We start from the raw sequence: 19567 nt of genomic DNA, 5'->3' as shown, positions 1-19567 counted from the left end.
TTTAATTTGATCTAATTCCACTTTTAAGGCCTATGTTCTGTTTCAGTCCAGTCTGAAAGTATTGCTACATACATATTTATGGAGAATTTGAAATCTTAGTTCAACAAGCTCAAAAATTTTCCTGAGTTCATTCTGCAGTCGCTTAAAGTATCCACTGGATGGCACTGTAAAACTGCAAGTTAAGACCTTTTGTTCCTTTCCCACTAGCATCCTTTTTTTTAGCTGTGCTAATGAAATAAATGCAACCTGTGCTTCCAAAGCAGAGACCTCCGGCTTCCACTTTACTGTTAACTTTTTGCATCTTTCACATGTCTCATAATGTCAGGTAGAAAAATCAGCTTCACCTTTACTGGCCCCAGCTGATCGCTGCCCCGGCGGCCGGCACTTTGCGCTGGCCGTGCCTGCCGGGACGGTGGCCAGCTCTGGACGCTTCGGCAGACAAAACAGTCGCTCGGATGGAAAAAATGATTAGCACAGCTGTCTGTAGCGGAGCTTTCTTGCTCCTGGACAGTTTAGCATTAGCTGATCTCAGAAAGCAGGAGGCTTATGAGTGCGTTTTTCACCTGCCTAGTGCAACTTATCAGCTGCAGAAATGCCTGCGGCATGCGTATAACGAGGGAAGCGTCACAGCGCCAGGCTTATTTCTTACGCTGCCCCGCTGGTGGCGTTTCTGTAACAGAGTCCGGCAAAGGTTGCAGACCTGTAGGTGAGGAAGAGGGTATGGATAGATGCAGTGGCTAACATGCAAGATTGAAAATGAATGCGATTACAGTGAGTATTTTTTGCCCGTAGCATTTTAACTGAATTTAAGAAAATAATATCTATCTTTTACTTTATCAAAATGGCACACTAGCTTCATCTCTTTGGAAAACAAAGCAAAACAGCTTTTGTGGACCTTTTGCTCCCTGAAAATTTCTGGTATATGTTTCTTCCTGTCACCATATTCAACTAACATCACGGGTTTCATTGCTTTGCCAAGATGACTGTATTTGCTTTCATACGTTTTGTGTCATATTGACAGAAGGATAAATTCCACATCTCTTACTCAAGCAAATTTCATATTAAAGTCAGTTTGAATTTTACCACAGGAAAAAAGTGAGTTGATATGTGCCAGGAATTGATATGTGCCAGAATTTGCAGCAGTGATTTCAGTACAGCCAACAAAATCTGAAAGAATTTTGCTTGAGAGCCAGTCTTTTTGCCAATGGTAAATAATTAATAGACAAGTATTACTAAAAAAGACTGTCTTTGTAAGCTAATAGCTATTCAGTTAAAATTCAAATGCCTCTTTTTTCCCCTCTAATACATATATTAAAACACCTGACTTCACAATAGAGTTCATTTTCTTGTCTGTGTGAATTGGCTACCCACTATGAACCAGCCTTTCCAAGACTATCTGAGGCAGAGCAGCTATCATAATTTTCAATAAACCTTTCCCAGCTAGGACTCTCAGAGGAAGAGAAACCAAATGATATTGAATTATCCTTTTATCTCCAAAAGTGATCTTTCTGAATGAGGGCTGAGGCACTGTGAGGAGCTGGTTTTGGAGCACTTATATATTTCTGCCACCACTATGCAACCTGCTCTCTGGAAAGAGAGGTGCCCAAACTACTGCTCGATGTGTGGGGTTTCCCAGGACAGAAGCGGAAAAGAGCTGGGGGCTTGAAGAGGGAGGGAGTTAATGTCGTGGGAGGACTAGACCCTCCTGCAGCAGGAACGCGGGATACGCAGAAACGCGGCAGGCGCTGGGGTGTCACGGAAGCCAGGCACGCCAAGCCGGAGCGGCACCGCTAAGCCAGGCGCAACGCCGCGGATGCAAGGCGCGAGGTGCACAGACGCCCTCCCGGCCAGCACATCCCCAACCGTGCTGGTGGCACGGGGCGGTGCTCCCCCTCCCCTCCCCGGCCAGCCTCTCCTTTCGCTCGCCTCCAGAGGCGGAGAAGGTGGTCTTGAACTTTGGGGAAAAGAGGAAAATGCAAGAGGAAAATGGTTCAAACACAGCAGAGACACTGCTGGGCAAGCTGGATGCGTTCCTGCAGCCGGAGCGCTTCTGCTGAAAACCGTTCGTTCACACGGAGTTGAACGTTTTCTTTCTGTGTTTCCAAACAGCATCGCCCGTTCTGCAAGTTGCAAGCCTTGGTTACAGATAAAGCAACTAAGCCTAGGCGAGAGCCGTGGCTTTTTAGCTTTTCGAAAGAAAAAATGCGTGTGGTTCTGCTTGGTGGGCAGACTCATTCCATCTGGAAGAGCAAAGGACACACGTCAGACTCAGTGGTGGGTGATGCCCCGAGGCACTAACGCCATGGTGAGAATCTGGATTTCAAAACTTCTCTGAAAATAAGCTATTATGGTAACATGTCAGGTCATCTTAACTAGCTTCAAGTCTTATTTTCTTCCAGTCAGGATGCACACAGATTTTTACTATTTCCTGAAAACACTCATTATTGTTTTACAATCACACATATGTTTTAATCATATCATTGTTATTCTGAATTCAAGTTAATGAATAAAATACAAACTACTGAATTGTACATGTTTCTGTCTAAGTACCCATTCTCATATAATTAGTAACGTATTTCACTGGTTCCTTTATGCTCTGCTAGGATGCTCAGTGGTGTAAAGAGAGAGCTCATGAACAACAGAAACATCAAACCTTGCACCACGCATGGTCCTTTTACTCTTCTGTCATCTGCATTTTCCTTGAAAGTCTTTGAATTAATACTTTAAATATTTATACCATGACTCCTTTTCCTGTGGCTTTTCTTTTTTTTGATCAGGAGTTAATGGGTTTTCAGTTAATAAATTACTTAATTTCTTAAATTTAGTTTAATATCGTCACCAACGCATTTAATACTATCAGCAGTGCGTGAAAATCTCTATTCAGCAGAGCTGGAAAGACCCATGCTTTTCTGTCTTTGCTACCTTCCCTGCCACAACAACTGAACAAATTCAATGGATGTTGTATGGTTATGTCCCACCAAAAATGTCAACACAGAGTTTGAACAACAGGAAGTTAGCTGTACAGGCATAATTTTCTACTAATCAGTAGATGAAGCTCTTTCTAGTGCCAGAAGTAGGGAAGGGATGTAGTGATGTGATCATAAGAATATGCGAGAAACCCCCCCCCATTTCTAACTTCGAGATACACGTGAATGTTTTAAGAGGCAAAGCGAGAGGGTCACATTCCAAATGGGAATTAACAGGTGCGACTTCTAAAATAAACAACATTGACTGGCACTGATGCTGAATTTGGCCTGTTGTTTAGAAAATAGTTTGGGCTGGTTAATGCCACAGTGAGAATACAAAATACCTTCACAGAGTCACAGGTGTTCTCAGATTATTTAAATGCAATGGAATACATAAAAATGTTATTTGATTCTAGAAAAAAGTAATGATTTATATTTTAGTTATAAAGATTATGAAAAGACTTGGCAGTGAAATGAATGTATGCATTAGACTTTTATTGTCAAAGAAATGGGTTCAATCTCAGACAAAAGGGTGATAAAGAACATAGCTATTTCACCTTGAAGGCAAATCTAGGCATGAGTTTAAGAACAAAAGAAGAAGTTTTCATTTTCTGCAAAACAAAACAATTATAGTCTATAACAAAATCCATTTGGAGATAGCGTGAGCCCAAATGAGGAATCTTTGAAAAGTCAGTGGAATACATTTTTTTGTTAGAAGAATGTGCATGTAGAATGAAGATCAGATACACACAAATCTGTAGGGTGTATTTTCTTTAGGGGAAATAGAGAGACTGCTGTTGAGGAATAAGATTTGTAACAGGAATTTAGTTTCCCAGTTAACAAATGCCACCTGTAAACACTTGTTTCAGGGTTGAGATTTTGGAAACACAACTACCATTTCATTTTATGTGTTCTCATATGCATTACCAATTTGCTGTATTTTTTTTCCTTTTTTTGAGACTTTTCCTTGTATCCATAAGTCTGCACAGATAAATGATCATTCTGGAAATACACAGTCTAGCTGAGCTTAATACTTGTAGCTCTTTTTGAAAATAGTGACCAGCTACAAAGACACATAGCCAGAGGTCATACTTGGCACTATGTTTACTTTCAAAAAACTTTTTTTTCCACAATACCACTTTACTGTTCTTCATGTCTGAAAGACTAAACAAAGCCTTTCCATGTCCACATCTGTACTGGAAACCCCCAAACTCCTAAATGCGCCTGGAAGCTTTCATCAGGGGGCACTCTTGCCTTAAGTCAGCAGAGCTGAACTTGAGCTCTGCCATAGCAAACACTGTGATACCAAAACAGAGAGGTCTCAGCTGAGATGAGTGATGGAAATTATGGTTATCGGGGCTTGAGAAGAACCCATCATGCCTAGATTGGGCATTGCTGCAGTGTCTTGCCTAATTCTATTTCAACCTTCTTTTCTAAGCTGTAATAGCAAAGATTAGCACTTCCTACAAACCATGCATACTGTTATAGAATGTGACCTTTTTGCTTCAGAGAATACAACCACATTTCAGGAGCCAGTTAGGAGAAAGCTAACTGCTTTCTCTGAAGCAGCTGGTTCTGTCCTTTCTTTAAAACTCACAGGGGATCTACGAGGCTTTCCTAACAAGAGGAAAATGGGAAAGAAGTTTGTGTGGTGTGAAAAAGAGATTGATGGACTATTGCAGCTGACACTCTCACAAATCAATGGTGCAGAGTTGTGCTTATTATATAGCAACAAAATCTCTTACAAAACTAGTTATAATTTTTGCAGAAGATGATACATACTTTGTATAGACAATTCAAATGACAGACCATTTTCTAATGTTTTTCAGAGCTTTTCAGAATACTTCAGTAAGTTATCCAGATACCCACATCTACAAGGCCTTTTTATGGTTATATACCACTCCTGATGGAGAATGCCTCCTAATTTATGATTTCTACCTTTCTGAGATTCTTTTTATTCAGAGCATTTATCTAAAAACTAATACATTAGTATTACAGTAATATATAAGATACTTTTATGAGATTTATTGGGGAGGGTTTCAGTGGGCAGAAATAACATCTCCAACTAGTAGATTGCCTTCCCAGAAGACTGAGCTGGGAGGACATCAGAAACTATCATTATTAAAAGACAACAGTAGCATGTTCAGTGCTTTCCATCATACCCATGCCTGTGCTTTTATGCATCATTTCCCTGATTAGGACCAGAAACAGAAAGAACGTGTTTTCCACCTAGGTATTCCTGTAAGGATCTGGTTGGTATGCAGTCCGGCCTCTGGCAGCAAAATAGCAGCAGATGCCTCAAAGAGAGGCAAACAAACCATCAGCGATGGCAGGTCCTCCTGCAGCCTTCCCACTTCCTCCCCACCTGAGGATGGTGTCCTAATCCTCAGCAGCTACAGCCTGGCTCAGTCCTCATTGCCTGAGATGTCCCCTGGAATCTTTGCTAGCACTGGCTACCAGAATTCTCCCAATTAATCCACACCTATAGATCTTCAGTCTCTGTGTTGCTCTACCCAAATTTTTGTTGCTCCCCTACCCCTACCCCATTTTGCTGTTACTACCTACTGGCTACTTTCTTTCTGCTTCTTCTCAAAGAGTTAGCCATTTCTCACAGCTTTTAGGAGCACAAAACTTTTTCCTCTTTAAATGCTGATACAGAGCAATTATTGCTCTTGGATGAGGCTAATCTGCAAGATCATCATTCAACCTTCTATTGTTCACATTCACCTTTTCTCTTTCGTTTAGGAGGCAGTTTGTTCAGCACAAACATTCTGCAACTCATCTAGGAAAGGGCATATCCTTGACTTACCATCATCTGTGATTTTTTCACTTGACAGGTTGAAAAATGTGTATACCAATTTCCTTTGATGCTTTCCTTATCACTATGGGCCTTCCTGAGGTGAAATCTACTCACCCATTCAATTTTGATTCTGGAAGCAATGTTAAGGCCATTAGCTGTGTCCACATAAGGATAGTCTTATAAAACTTGACATGCTTATTAATCATAAATTCAGTAGACATTCTGCCTCCATCTTAGTAAGGTCTGCTTATGCTTCATTTATGATGTGAAGTCAGGGTCTAGGGGGAAGGTGTTGTACTTTTAGATCTGTATTTATGTCAGGTAGCAGACAACGTTTAGTATTTCCATATCAGTTTCCAGTCAAGGAAGAGCACTTAGCTCTTTTCCATTTGTATTACACGCAGTTTGCTCCAGAGTAAGACAGTGAAGAAGTGCAGTTATAGAAGTTCAAGAACAGGGGGCTACAGACAATGTTCACTCTTCCTTATCAGTGGCCAAATACCACAGTTCCTCTGTCACTGTAGGAAGAAATATTATTCCAGCATTATGATACTATTATTTGGTGGGTAGGAAAAACAGAATTCTAATAAATGTTTTTCTTACTGGTTCATTCCACTAGTATGGCTGGCTTTTAAAGTGAAGCTGCCAAAATCTGTGTTCCTGAAATGCTACCTGTCTAAACACACAGAGTGCTGGTGGTTTCCAGGCTGCTGCTTAAATTACATCAGGAGGACGGTGCATGTATTAGGATTAGGTGTATCTATTAGGATTGCCAAACTGGCCTTATTAAGGCATTTGTAATGCATTCTACATTCAGTCTGGGCTTGCAAAATGACCAAGCAAAGTTCATTAACTTTGAAAATCTGAATCATCTTCTGAAAATATGGCATTTCTAGATTGGATGAGAGGGGGAAATGGACTGCCACTCTCTGTTAGCATCTGCCAACATGTTGCTCTGAGCCCACCAACACAGGTTATGTCTGCCCCCATCCCTGGCTACAAGTAAGATTCCTTATTATTTTGAAAACAACTCAGTGCAACTCTGTTATAATTGCATTTTCCTCTGATTGCTTATATTTGTTCAAATCCAGTAAACTAAAAATGAAATTCAGTGAGACAGAAAACATGTAGATCAGTACCAAAGATAGCGTGAATGCCATAGCCTGTGAACCAAAGCTTCTGAATTTTGCACATGTAGGGGATGTGAAGACAGCAGGAGAAGGATCACATTTTAGATCATAATATGGGACGAGACAGTACAGGTCATCAGGTCTAGTCTCCAGATGTCACAGGCAATCATATCATACAACGTGTTTCATTTATTGAGCTCTGTATCTAAAAAAAAAAAATCATGAAAAATGCACAAGCTGGCACCTTTCCTCCAAATTCACTGCAAATATTGCTTGTGATCTTCCTGGATCTAGAAAGATAAGATTAAAAGAAAATGCCTGTAAAAATCCAACCTGCTATTTTTATTTCTGTCTTAAATTTCAGTATTGCCATTTGTGTTCCTTTCAAGACACACATCATCTCCTCCTCTGCGAAAAAGCTCACCTTTTTGTTAGTTGACCCAGCCACACATTACAGCGTTAGCACTAGCATTCCACTTTTTTTTTCCAGGGCTGTTGAATGCACCATTCCACCTCAGATGGAATCATTAACTACTGTATCCTGTCTTCCCCACAGTCCAATAAGTACTGAAACCCTGTGGTCATACACCACCATTAATCTTTTGTGATGTTCTGGTACAGAACAGCTTCATATTTGATTCTCTCCATTGGGAAATTGCTTATTAGAGGTTGTAAAATAAGAGAGAGAACTGCATTGGGTGGACCTTTCTTTTTCCTTCTTTTTTCTTTTGCCTGTGCTTAAGCTTGAAGCTCTTATTTTCCCTCTATTTTATTATTTTTAATGTCATTTTTAAGGCAAATTGATCTTCATGTACTTTTTTCTACCTAGTGGGATATATTTTCTGTCTCCAGGCCCTGCTCTGTGAGATGTCCTTAGCTCCCTTTAACTATAGCTTGACTCAGATCTCACCAGTCTTTGTTTGACCATATAGTGACCCACATAATTTCATGTGATTTGAAATATTGCTGTCATATTAATAATACCTAGACAGATTCCTTTGCTGATTGCTCTAGAAGTTTTATTTGTTCATTCAAGGCCTTTGAAGCTAAGCATTCAATATGTTTCCTTAAGTCAGAGCTCAGTAATTTAAAAGTCAAGCTATTAATTGTCAGCACTGAGTCTTCAAATGTCTAGAGAGATGTCTGCCCTTTCGTTTGATAATGTGCCTGATAAATCCCAAACTGAGACACTGGTATGTGTTTTAGGGAGTTTTAATTAGCTTCTGTTTTATCATTTATCAAGCATATCAAGGTAAATGCAGAGTTTCTTCTTATATCAGTAAAATTTGTGTAAGAGTCATGAATCTGGGATTGAGGCTGCACAACAGCTTTGATTGAATTATTTCCTAAATCCTTTTTTGCATTCGTTATTGTAGTGGACTGTAAATGGAACTACCTAAACCTCGTCACATTGGGTCACATTGATTTGCAGTTCAGATTTGCCAAATTTCAGTCATGAAAAACTGGATCATTTGCTGCTTGAATTTATTTCTAGCATAACCTTACAACTTTCTCCTGTTTTTATCCCTTTAGACTTCACAATTTAACAACTTTTTCAAACACTCTTAAGTGATTACGGACTAGAATAAAGAAGAGGGAAATGGACATGGACAGCTCTGACATGCAGTCACCTGTTCCTTACTGTGCTATGCAGAACTCCATGGAACCAGGACAACACACATTCACATTAACTATGCCTGGACACAATTAGTTATTTCAAAAACAGTCCAAAATCAGGATATTGGCAGATTGAGCAGGGCCTGTCTTTAAAAATCTCACTAGATGATGGCAAGTGAATGGTCTAGCTTAAATACCATCTCTCTTTCAATTATACATAGTGCACTTAGGATGCCATGGAAATACTTCTCTTTTCTTGCGATCCACAGGGTCATCTCTGCCTTTTGTTTCAAGAACAGAGCAGAAATTTTCCAATGTCAGAGAAGTAGGTAACAATAGTGACCTGTTAAACAGAAAATGCTTAAACAGATTTTGGAGGAGGGACTGAGATTCAAATGTCCTGACATTTGTTGTGACTGAGAGTTCTGCCAGGAGACCATGGAGTCATGCTTATTTTTGGACTACCTCTGCACCCATTGGCCTGCAGAAAACCCTGCAGACTTGAGCAACAGCTTTAGGAGAGGTGGAGAGCTTCCCCCACCCCAGAGTAAATTGTAGCCTAGTGGTTGCAGCATTCTTCAGAGAGCTGGGGGTTGCACACTGAATTGTGAACTGAATCTGCTGTAGGCACTGCAAAAGGATGGGAGGAGATGTGGTCTAAAAGAAGAAAAAACAGAAAGAAAGGGAAGCATCAATGAATTGTGCACAAAGATCAAATGACCGAACTCCTTTTGTGAGACAGACCAAGAGACACCTCTTTTTATATCAGATTGGATTTAGGTAGGACAATCCAGATTGTCTCTTCTACTTACCTGTTTTCTTGCTTCTAACATCTAAATGTAACAAAATGCCCTTTAAAAGATGTATTAAAAAGAGCACCCGTGTTGGAAGTTATGTGGCAGCAGTTATACTAAGAATTAGCTCATCCAGTTTGGAGACTCTATTCCAACTTTTCTTTCAATGTGACGACATTGACAGAGTCTTTGAGGCCACAGACCTCAAAGAATAACATTTAGCAAATGTTTATATTTATTGCTAGTAGGCAGATATAGGCAGGCAGAAATCTGAGTGTTTATAAATGTAGGGGTTAGGTAATGATGAATGATAGTACAGTGAATACTTTATATGTTGGAAAGAAACATGCTCCTCCATGTTCAAAGAGTTCCAGTGAGTTCAAATACTTTTATAAATGCCGTCAAATCTATCACATTAGCCATTAAAGATTGAGGCAGAGAGGCAGGGGGAAGATTACTAAATAAGCAAGAGAGGGCCTATTTTCTGGTCCTGCAGGAAGGTGGTGTGAACTAGTTTGTGTCCGTACGCAAAATTCTCCTTTTCACCCAAAACAGCATATGCCTAAAGCAAGTGCTTCCTGGCATTGTCTCATGTGCTCACGGGCATGGGATAAACCTGTGGCACAGGGTCCAGGGGTAACTGAGGAGTGTAGAGGCTGTGAGGTGACTCTGTTTAGTTGACTCATAGATATAATCAGACAAAATATCTACTTGGCTTGTGGGCGCTTAAGGAAACTGTGGTAGAAGCTGACCAACTAGTCATTAATGCATTTTCTGGAAGTTCAGTGTGATACTGTAAGTTTGCAGGGAAGAAATAAAATGTCCTGTAAATCCACAGACTATGAGTCCCTGCTGGCAGCTGAATAGCTGGATAAATCATGCCTGTCATTTGTACTCTACATGCTCACACACGAACAAATCTCTCTCTCTTTTTATTCCCTGCTATGGATAGTTTGAGCTTGTCATGGCAGAAAGACTTTGTTTGTCTGCCAAAGTTCTTGTTAAATGAGCTCCTACAAAGGTAGTCATTTACCTCTAGGTCCAGTTCTTCATGGGTCAGATGGCCAGGCAACTCCACATGGGATCTGAATAAAACATTCCAGGAAAGCTCTATGGACACATAGATGTTAAAAGCTGCACTACAATTAAAAACAAATTAACAGGAAATCTGAAATTGCCTTAAGAATTGTTCTTTGCTTGTGTCACATCTCATAAATCTCAAACTACCTTTGAAACTTGACTTGGTATTTCAGAATAGCTGCAGGATCAACAAACCACTAGAAAACAATTAAAACTTTAGAAAAATCACTTCTTAAGACCGAAGGGATTTTTGACAGTTTGTGTTGCACTGAAACTTTTAAAAGCCTTTTTTTTTTTACTTCAGTGGAAAGCAGCAGCACAGAGAAGATGGTTCAGCAGTTACAGCTGCTTTCACAGTGAATATTTCTCCATTAAGAGAGAGACCTTTGAGTGTTCCTCGCATGAGTGTTGCTTTCTGCTGAACTTGAAACAAATTAACATTGTTTAGCTGAAGCATCCTTCCTGTCACAGAAAGGGTTAAGTAGTTTCTGATGCCTCACCGAGTCAGGTATTTACTATAACACCTAGATAATAAATGAAAATGAAAATTTCTTCAGAAACAGTTGATTGAACTTCCTGGAGTGACAATTTTAGAAAATGCTATGCTTAAATATCCAACTATTCCTTATTATGCTAATACATTTTTAATAAGGCTAAGCCAGAGGTACTGTATAAGATTTTGACTCCACAGAAGACAAGAAGTTGCTTCAAAATCAATTATGATCTATAGCTATATATCTATAAAACTACAGCTATCTGTTTTATGCTCACCAATTAAAAATTCAGTGATAGAGTTTGGTTTTGAAGGAAAACACAGATTATCAGAAATTTAAAGGACAGTAGGAGGCCTAGCAATTCAGTGTAGCAGGATGGTTATGCTTTCATTATAAGTTGGATGCTTTTTGATATTTTATTAAAAGCTCAAATCCTGAAGAGAAGAGATTACAAAGGGTCTGGGGTGATGTAAACAGAAGTGACCTTTTAATCAGCAAAACAGGGTTGAAGTGAAGTCGCTCCGAGCGTATGCCTGTAAATACAGGACCACGTTATGAGGAAAGCTCTCAGGCCCCTTCTAGGAAGTCTGCATGCCAAGATCCCTCTCTAAAATGTCTTTACACTAACACACACAGCATGGGGAGTAAACACAAGGAATTAGAAGTCTGTGTGCAGTTGCAGGGCTACAATATCTTTAGGATCATGGAGATGCAGTGGGATAACTCACATGACTGTAATGCTGTGATGGATGGGTACAGGCTCTTTAGGGAGGACAGGCTGGGGGAGTGAGGAGGGGGAGCTGCCTTTTATGTGAGAGAGGAGCAGGAATGCCTGGGGCTCTGCCTGGGGACGAGCGAGGGGCCAGCTGAGAGCTCATGGGTCAGGATTAGCAAAAAGATCTACATGATGTCTACTATAGATCGCCCAGTCAAGAAGAAGTATACAAGGCCTTCTTCAGATGACTGAAAGAAGCTTCATGTTCACAGGCTCATGGGGGACTTTAAACACCCTGTTTAAACACTCCAACTGGAGAGACAACACAGCAAGGCACAAGTAATCCAGGAGGTTTCTAGAGTGCATTGGTGACAACTTCCTGACACAGGTGATCAAGGCACCAATATGGAGAGGCACTCTGCTGGGTCTCATATGTACAAGTAAGGAAGAACTGGTTGCAGTTGGGAAGGTTGGAGGTAGCCGTCGTTGCAGCAACCATGGGATGGTGGAGTCCAGGATCCTGCAAAGAGGGAGCAGGGCAAAAAGTAGGATCACAACCCTGGGCTTCAAGAGAGCTGTCTGCAGCCAGTTCAGCAACCTGCTTGGAAGAATGCCATTGGATATGAACCCTGGAGGGAAGAGAGGTCCAGAGAGCTGGCTGACACTAAGAGTCATCTCCTCCAAGCTCAAAAATGCTCCATCCCAACAAGCAGAAAGTCAAGTAAAGGCAATAAGAGGCTTGCCTGGATGAACAAGTTGCACCTGACTAAACTCAGACATGAAAAGGAACCATGCAAGAGGTGGAATCAGGACAGATGACCCATGAGGAATATGGAGATACCGTCTGAGCATGCAGGGGTGCAGTTAGGAGAGCTGAAATCCACTTGGAGTTCAAAATGGCAAAGGGTATGAAAGAAAAAAAAGAAAGGTTTCTGCAAGTGCAACAGCAGCAAAAGGAAAGCTAGGTAAAATATGGGGCTGCTGCTAAGAGATACAGGTGCCTGGAGACAAAGGACACAAAAAGGTCACTGAATGCCTTCTTCACCTCAGTCCTTACTGACAAGACCAGCCTTCTTGCATCCCCAGCCCCTGAGACCAGAGGAGAAGTCTGGAGCAATGAAGATTTGCTTCAATGGAAGAGGATCAGGCTAGGGAATACTTAAACTGTACACACACAAGTCCATGGACCCTGACAAAATGAACCTATACGTGCTGAGGGAGCTAGCTGATGTTACTCTATCATCTTTGAAAGGCCATGGTTATCTGGAGAGGTTCCTGAAGGTTAGAAGAAAGCAAATGTCACCTTTGTCTTCAATGAGGGCAAGAAGGAGGGCTCAGGGAACTAGAGGCTGGCCAGCCTCACTTTAGTGCCTTGGAAGGTGATGAAGAAACTAATCCTGAATGCTGCTTCCAACTGTGTGAAGGACAGGAAGGTGACCAGGACTAGTTAGCATGAATTTACAAAGGCAAAATCATGCTTAACCAATCTGACATCTACTATGATGAGATGACAGGTTCAGGGGATTAGGGGAGAGCACTGGATGTCATTTATCTTGACTTTAGTAAAGCTTTGGACTTGCTGTCTTACTGTCTTCAGTAACATCTTCATAGATGTGCTGAAGAATGAGCTGGAAAAGTAGTCAGTGAATTTCAGTCAGGACTGAAAACTGACTGAACTGCCAGGCTCAGAAGATTGTGATCAGCAGTACAAAGTCCAACTAGAGGCCAATCACTAGTGGTGTCCCCAAGGGGTCGATATGGGGGCCAATACTGTTTAACATATTCATTGATGACCTGGATGATGGGATAGAGTGCACCCTCAACAAAATCTTGAATGATACAAAATGGAAAGGAGCAGCTGATACACCAGATCATTATGCTGCAGCTCAGAGGGACCACAATAGGCTGGAGAAATGGGCAAAGGGGAACGTTATGAAGCTCAAAAAAAGAAATGCTAAATCCTGCACATGGGAAGGAATAACCCCTTGTACCAGTACTGCTGAGAGCAGCTTTGCAGAGAATAATCTAGTGGTGTCCTGGTGGACAAGTTGACCATGAGCCAGCAATGTGCCCCGGTGGCAAAGAAGCCCAACAGCTACATTAAAGTGTTGCCAGCAGGATGAGGGAGGTGAATTCTTCCCCTTTGCTCAGCACTGGTGAGCTGACCTCAAGTGCTGGGTCTAGTGCTGGGCTCTCCAGGACAAGAGAGACATGGATATACTGGAGGGAGATTATTGAAGGGCCAAGATGACCATTAAGGGACTGGAGCATCTTTCATATGAGGAAACGTTAAGAGAGCTGTGACTGTTCAGCCTGGAGAAAAGACTGAGCAGGGGCAGGTCTTATCAGTGTGTGTAAATACATGTTTGGGGTGGGGAGGAATGAAAAAGACTAAGCCAGACTGACTCTCCTCCAACGACAGGACAAGAGAAAGTGAACACAGATGGAATCACAGGAAATTCCGTCTGAACGCTAGAAAAAGCTTCTTGACTGTGAAGGTGGTTGAACACTGGAACAGGCTGCTGAGAGAGGTTATGGAGTTTCCATCCTTGCAGATACTCAAAACCCAACTGGACTTGGCCCTGGGCAACCTGCTGTAGCTGACCCTGCTTCACCAGGAAGGTTGGACCAGGTGATCTCCAGAGTGCCTTCTAATGCTAACCATTCTGTGATTCTGTGACTATGAAATTATCTGACAATCTCAACTTTTATTTAAAAACAATGCAATTGTTCAGCCCCCTTGGCTGCAGAAAAAAGTTTGAAAATGTTTCCCAGATATATTCTGAGACTCCAAAAGGTAAATAAAAGATTCAATAGATAATAAATTTTAAAATTCCATGTCTTTGTGAACTTGTCTTACAGTTTTTTCAGGACTGACAATCCTGCTTCCTTTACAAAGAAATAAAAATGCATTGGCAAACAACTTCAGAAAATATAGTTTAGCATTTTTGTCAGTTTGTCATTTTTTTTCTCATTGCTAATAGTGCATTTTCTTTTGTCATATTAGTTGACCTATAAAGGTCTTTCAGTCCAGCAATTCTTCTTCCTCACATACTACAATTTTTGTTGAAGCCATTAAGCAATTATCAGTTATTCTCTATCACGTAAATACCACTGTTTTTCTTTTTCCTCAATTTGCATGCATGAAATTCATATCTGCTTGTATAAGGCCAGGCTATCTCAACATGATCCAATGTTTCACTGATTGAGACACATAAGAGAGCATCAGAAAAATCAATATACCTTCACAGCACAGAAGGCAGCAGAGATGGTGGATCTGGCCCTGGGAGCACTATTGCCACTAAGATGGGGGTGGTGCTGGTGTAAACAACTATCTCATCCAGGGTTAGCACAGGTGGGAGATAGCGCACAACAAAGATGTATCCACAGATTCTGTTTTGAGTACCTAGCTGATACTTAAGAGTGAATTTTGCCATAGGTGAGTTTCCTCTGCCTTTTCTGGTGAATATGTTCACCTGAACATGGTTGTTAAAAGTTAGAGGAACTAAATGTGATTTAGTCTTTCATTCTTTTCACAAGAACAGGAACTTGAAACTCCCCTGAAATTCTTTAGAGCAGGATGCAATGACCTTTGCTTCCATTAGAGTTGCTTTTATTCAAGTGCTAGCCTAAAAATCCATGGCAGCTCAGAAAAAAAAGGAACTGAATAATGTTCGAACAAAAAGCAGTCCAGGACACCAACAGCTAGGGCTATTTTGTTCATAAATTTAGTTCCTGAGATGTCCAGATGAGGCCACTGTGGTTTTAGTATTCTGATTTCAGGACAGGAATTTAATTTGGTTACCTCGGAGTTTCCTGTCTCCGTAACTAAAAGTGTGCTCAATAGCCTGTTTTTCTGTTGGAGAACAAAGAAAAGGAAATGGTTATTTTTTTTTTTTTTTTGTGCACTGGTTATGTTACTCACAGAAGCAGGAAGGGGACTGGACAATGGAAGCTGCAGATGTGGGATTTTTTGTTTTTTAAGTCCCCACTGCTGATGTTGTTCCTGCCTAACAGGCAGTGGAGATACAGCAGCATAATAGCAGGAGATGCTGCTGGATTGAAGCAGAACAAGGATTTTCACTTTATAAGTGAAGTTTTACAGCAAAAGCCTGACCCAGAATATACTAAGTCATATTAGAGGCTTAGCTTCAAATAGATAGTGTGATGCAAAACTGGGAAAGGGTAGTAGAGTGCTTTGGCTGAGTCACACTATTAGGAAATTTGGACTTCTGTGGTGAGAAGCTGAACTGGGCCCTGCCAAGTCCCCAGACAGTTAACTCTATCTTATTTTGGAGAGCAAGATCTGGATGGCATTCTCATTCAAAAATATCTGGCCAGGGAGGTGGAACTGCGGCTGCAAGGAGACTGTGCTTCCCTTGTGTTTTGTTTTCGTGTTACTAAAACCGAACTCAAGAAGGAAGAGCTCTGCAATTACAGTGGATACATGGGTACATGGGCTAGCCAAGCCAGCACAGGGTAGAAACGCCTGCCAGAAGGCAGAATTTCAGCAGTTGTTAGTTCCAGCAGTAGGATTAAAGGTGGAATATCCGTAACTTTGTAAATGCTCTCTTAGTCTTTTTTCCTCCATTTGAGTTTGCTTCTGTAGAAAGGAATGCCTTGGTTAAATTCATTCATGTAGTGTGATAACAGAAACTTAACTTAACAGAACTGTTGTTCTTAAACAACAGTTGGGCTGACAACCCAGAGTTAGGATTCATGAGTGGTTCTCGTTTTTGCTTCTCCATCTGCTAGGACTAAAGGGACATGTTGTAGCCGTGTCTCTCCACAGTCTGGCAAGGCCAAATTTTGCCTGAGTTTAGCCTGTGGTTGAGTTTCCTCTCTTGCACTAAGTGGTTTCTCTATCACAGAGTTGTCTCTGCCACTACGGGTAATGGTTTTGGTTGATGACTAATGAGAACACTGAGTCAGAGCTTATGACTATGATGGGACTTAATATAACGTTTGTTTGTAAACTAGCAAATATTGGCAGAAAGAGCTTGCGAGGGAGGGATCTGTGGCTCTCAGTCAGGCTGCCAACTCGCTCTAATCAAACAATAACAACTGGCCTCAGTCCTTTTCAGGCTCATCCAGAAACTCCAGGCAATGTAAAATTTCAGCCTTGCACCTCTGAAAGGACCAGTTGATTTTATGCCATGCAGACTTGTTAAGGTGCATACTTTAATCACAAGCCTCACTCAGCTTGTGCTTTCTCTCTATGGTCCTGGCTCCTCTTGTGCCCATGTAGGACTCTCACACCAGACTCAGCCACATGGATGCCCTTTTCTCTCTCCACTCTCCTCCCAGCCAGATGCAGCTCTATGAGGGACTTAAAATTAAAAAGAGACTGAATGGTGCTTGGCAAAAAGAAGCAACTGTGGGGACTGCTCTCTAAACAGCTTGCTGGAAGTACCTGACACCCAGCTGCAGCTTCATACACAGTCCTTTGTTATGTGAACTAATTTTGAGTTGAAGCTTTCTGAAACAAAGCAGTGGGGATGTACATCCATCACCAGGTCTGTCAGGCAGATGCACAGCATCTTCATCATCACAGATCCACTGGAGAGGAGAAGCCTGGAAAATCTTGTACTATTTGCTGCAGTTTTCAACTTACTTTAAATGGTGCCTAAAGTCTTTGCATATTCTTTTCATGGTCGCTTTGAGTTTAAACTCACTGCATGTTACCGAGGCATTACAATTTCCTTTCATCAGCAGAGTTAGCTTCAGCTGTTGTTGGGTGTTATTACACCTCACTGCTTCCTTCCTCTCCCACCAGTCCCTCCATCCTGGAGTTAAATGTCACTTACAGTTTGAGCCATTTCACTGCTTGTCCTCCTGTACCCGAGAATGTCCTACAAAGATAAGAACGTTCACAGGGAAATAATCATTGAGTGGCTTCCTTCTCTGCAGCACAAAAGAAAAGAGTCCCCAACCCTCATAGATAGATGCGAGGTAGCCCAGGGCATTTAGGACAGTGTATTTGGGTAGAACTGTACTGTGTGACTGCTCAGCTCAAATGTGGGCAGCAAACAGTCATCTGAGTGGGTGCAGATACCATTGGAATATGTCACTGTTGCAGTAGCATGGTACCCTTTCTGAAGAGAAAGAGGCTTATTCTCACCACAAAGTTGATATAAAAGCTGACACTTTGCACAAGTGTTAACTTTTTTTTATTATTATTATTACTAAATAGATAGCGAGGACTCACGTGAAGGTTCATTATCACTTCTGCAGATTCATTACCACTTCTGCAGAATACAAGGTCTGCTGGTGGATTGGTAACTATTTCAGTGAAGTCAAGAACATCAAAATAAAAATGATTTTGAAAATGTCTTTTAGTCTGACTTGAAATGGTGACTTGCTTGCTTCTGTAGCTTAGTTGTTTGTTTTTTTGAAGTTGCTCTTGTTAATTGTCCTGCAGCCATGGTATGCACCAGATAGCCAAGAAAGCTGACATGGTGAAGTTATATACAGCATCCCTGTGACCTTTTTGCAGTGAAGATACATATCTGTCTAATAAAGCCCCAGCCAAATGACAGTGACAGCTGCCTGGTGGCATTCACTTTGAATTGAACAGGTTTGCTCAGAAGTCAGGAGCAAGTATTTCATTACAGACCGTGCACCAAGAACAACATAAGCCCCCAAAAGTGAAACTTTCCCTTAGGAACTACAGAGATTGTCCCAATGGATGAAGATGCACTTCACAGGCTCCTCCTTATCTCCTTGCTTTGACTTTCCTGCCTTCTGCAAGCTGCCAACCTCTGTCAGCATTTGCATATTGCTGTAGCTTTTGCCAGGGAAGAAAACCTAGCTTCATCTATCAGGAGCAATCTAGTGTGTTATGGGAACTGAGCATTCAAAGAACAAGAGGCGAAGAAGCATGTTTTTTCTGAGGAAAGGTCAGAAGTTGCCTGCATGGGAAGATGCTCTTCTCTCAGGAAAAGAGCCCAAGTCACTGCTAAAACGTGGATTACGTTATGTCAGCTTAAGCCTGATAATGAAAGGGATGACCAGTGTGCCTGACTTCTTATGGGGATTGCCTGAAGTGCAGAAATTGAACCTTTCATGCAACAGGCTGGTACTGATTCCTCCTTCTTTGGGAAAACTGGACAGACTGGCGGTCCTGAACTTGTGTGGCAATTGCCTCAGGTGTCTGCCTAAAGAGATCGGACTGCTCAGGAACCTGAAGGTTTTATTTGTCAACATGAATTGCCTGACAGAAGTGCCAGCAGAGCTCAGCTTGTGCAGGAAGCTAGAAGTTTTGAGCCTCTCACACAACCGCATCTCACAACTGCCTTCAAGCTTCACTGATCTGACAAGCCTAAGGAAACTGAACCTCAGTAACAATCGCTTTGTTCATATTCCTCTCTGCGTTTTTGCATTGAGGAGTTTAGACTTCTTGCACTTAGGGTCAAATAGGCTTGAAAATATTGCAGAGAGCGTCCAGTATCTAGTCAATTTGCAAATTTTTATTATAGAGAATAATTATATACGCACTTTGCCACGGTCCCTCTGCTTCATCACCGCTCTTGAGTTACTAAATATAGATTACAATTCTATTCAGACTCTTCCAGACGACCTCTACCTGCTGCACAGACTGCCAAAAATTGCGTGGAATCCAATGGACAAAGGACTCCACCTTTCACACAACCCTCTGTCCCGACCCCTGCCAGAGATCGTGGAGGGAGGACTTGACGTCCTCTTCAACTACCTCAAAGAGAAAAAGGAGCACAGCTAAATGTTCACTGGGTTTGGGATTAACCCCGTCATCAAGACTCAAACATATCCCTGTACTTTCCTGGTCAATCATTTCCACTTCATAACACTTGGATTTTGAAGACCATGGATGGTTTAGTGAAGGTTTGCTGAAAGGAAGTAAAAAATGATTATCTTGTTTAGGTGTGTGAAGAGCAAACTTTCTGAAAATACCTGTTGCTGTAACCTTCAGTATTGGACTGTTTGGTTTTTCAA

At 41.5% G+C, this 19567-nt stretch overlaps 1 protein-coding gene across 1 annotated transcript; it reads left to right on the top strand.

The window, feature by feature from the left end:
* Window positions 1-18290: 18290 nt before the first annotated feature.
* Window positions 18291-19334, top strand: LRRC30 (leucine rich repeat containing 30). Its single transcript, XM_062568115.1, is given in 1 exon segment — window positions 18291-19334. A coding segment is annotated over 1 exon segment (1044 nt).
* Window positions 19335-19567: the final 233 nt, after the last annotated feature.

This window comes from Rhea pennata, chromosome 2 (genome assembly GCF_028389875.1).
Source record: "Rhea pennata isolate bPtePen1 chromosome 2, bPtePen1.pri, whole genome shotgun sequence".
Classification (NCBI taxonomy): domain Eukaryota; kingdom Metazoa; phylum Chordata; class Aves; order Rheiformes; family Rheidae; genus Rhea; species Rhea pennata.
The sequence above is the reverse complement of the archived record's forward strand: the minus strand, read 5'-3'. Positions and strand labels throughout refer to the sequence as shown.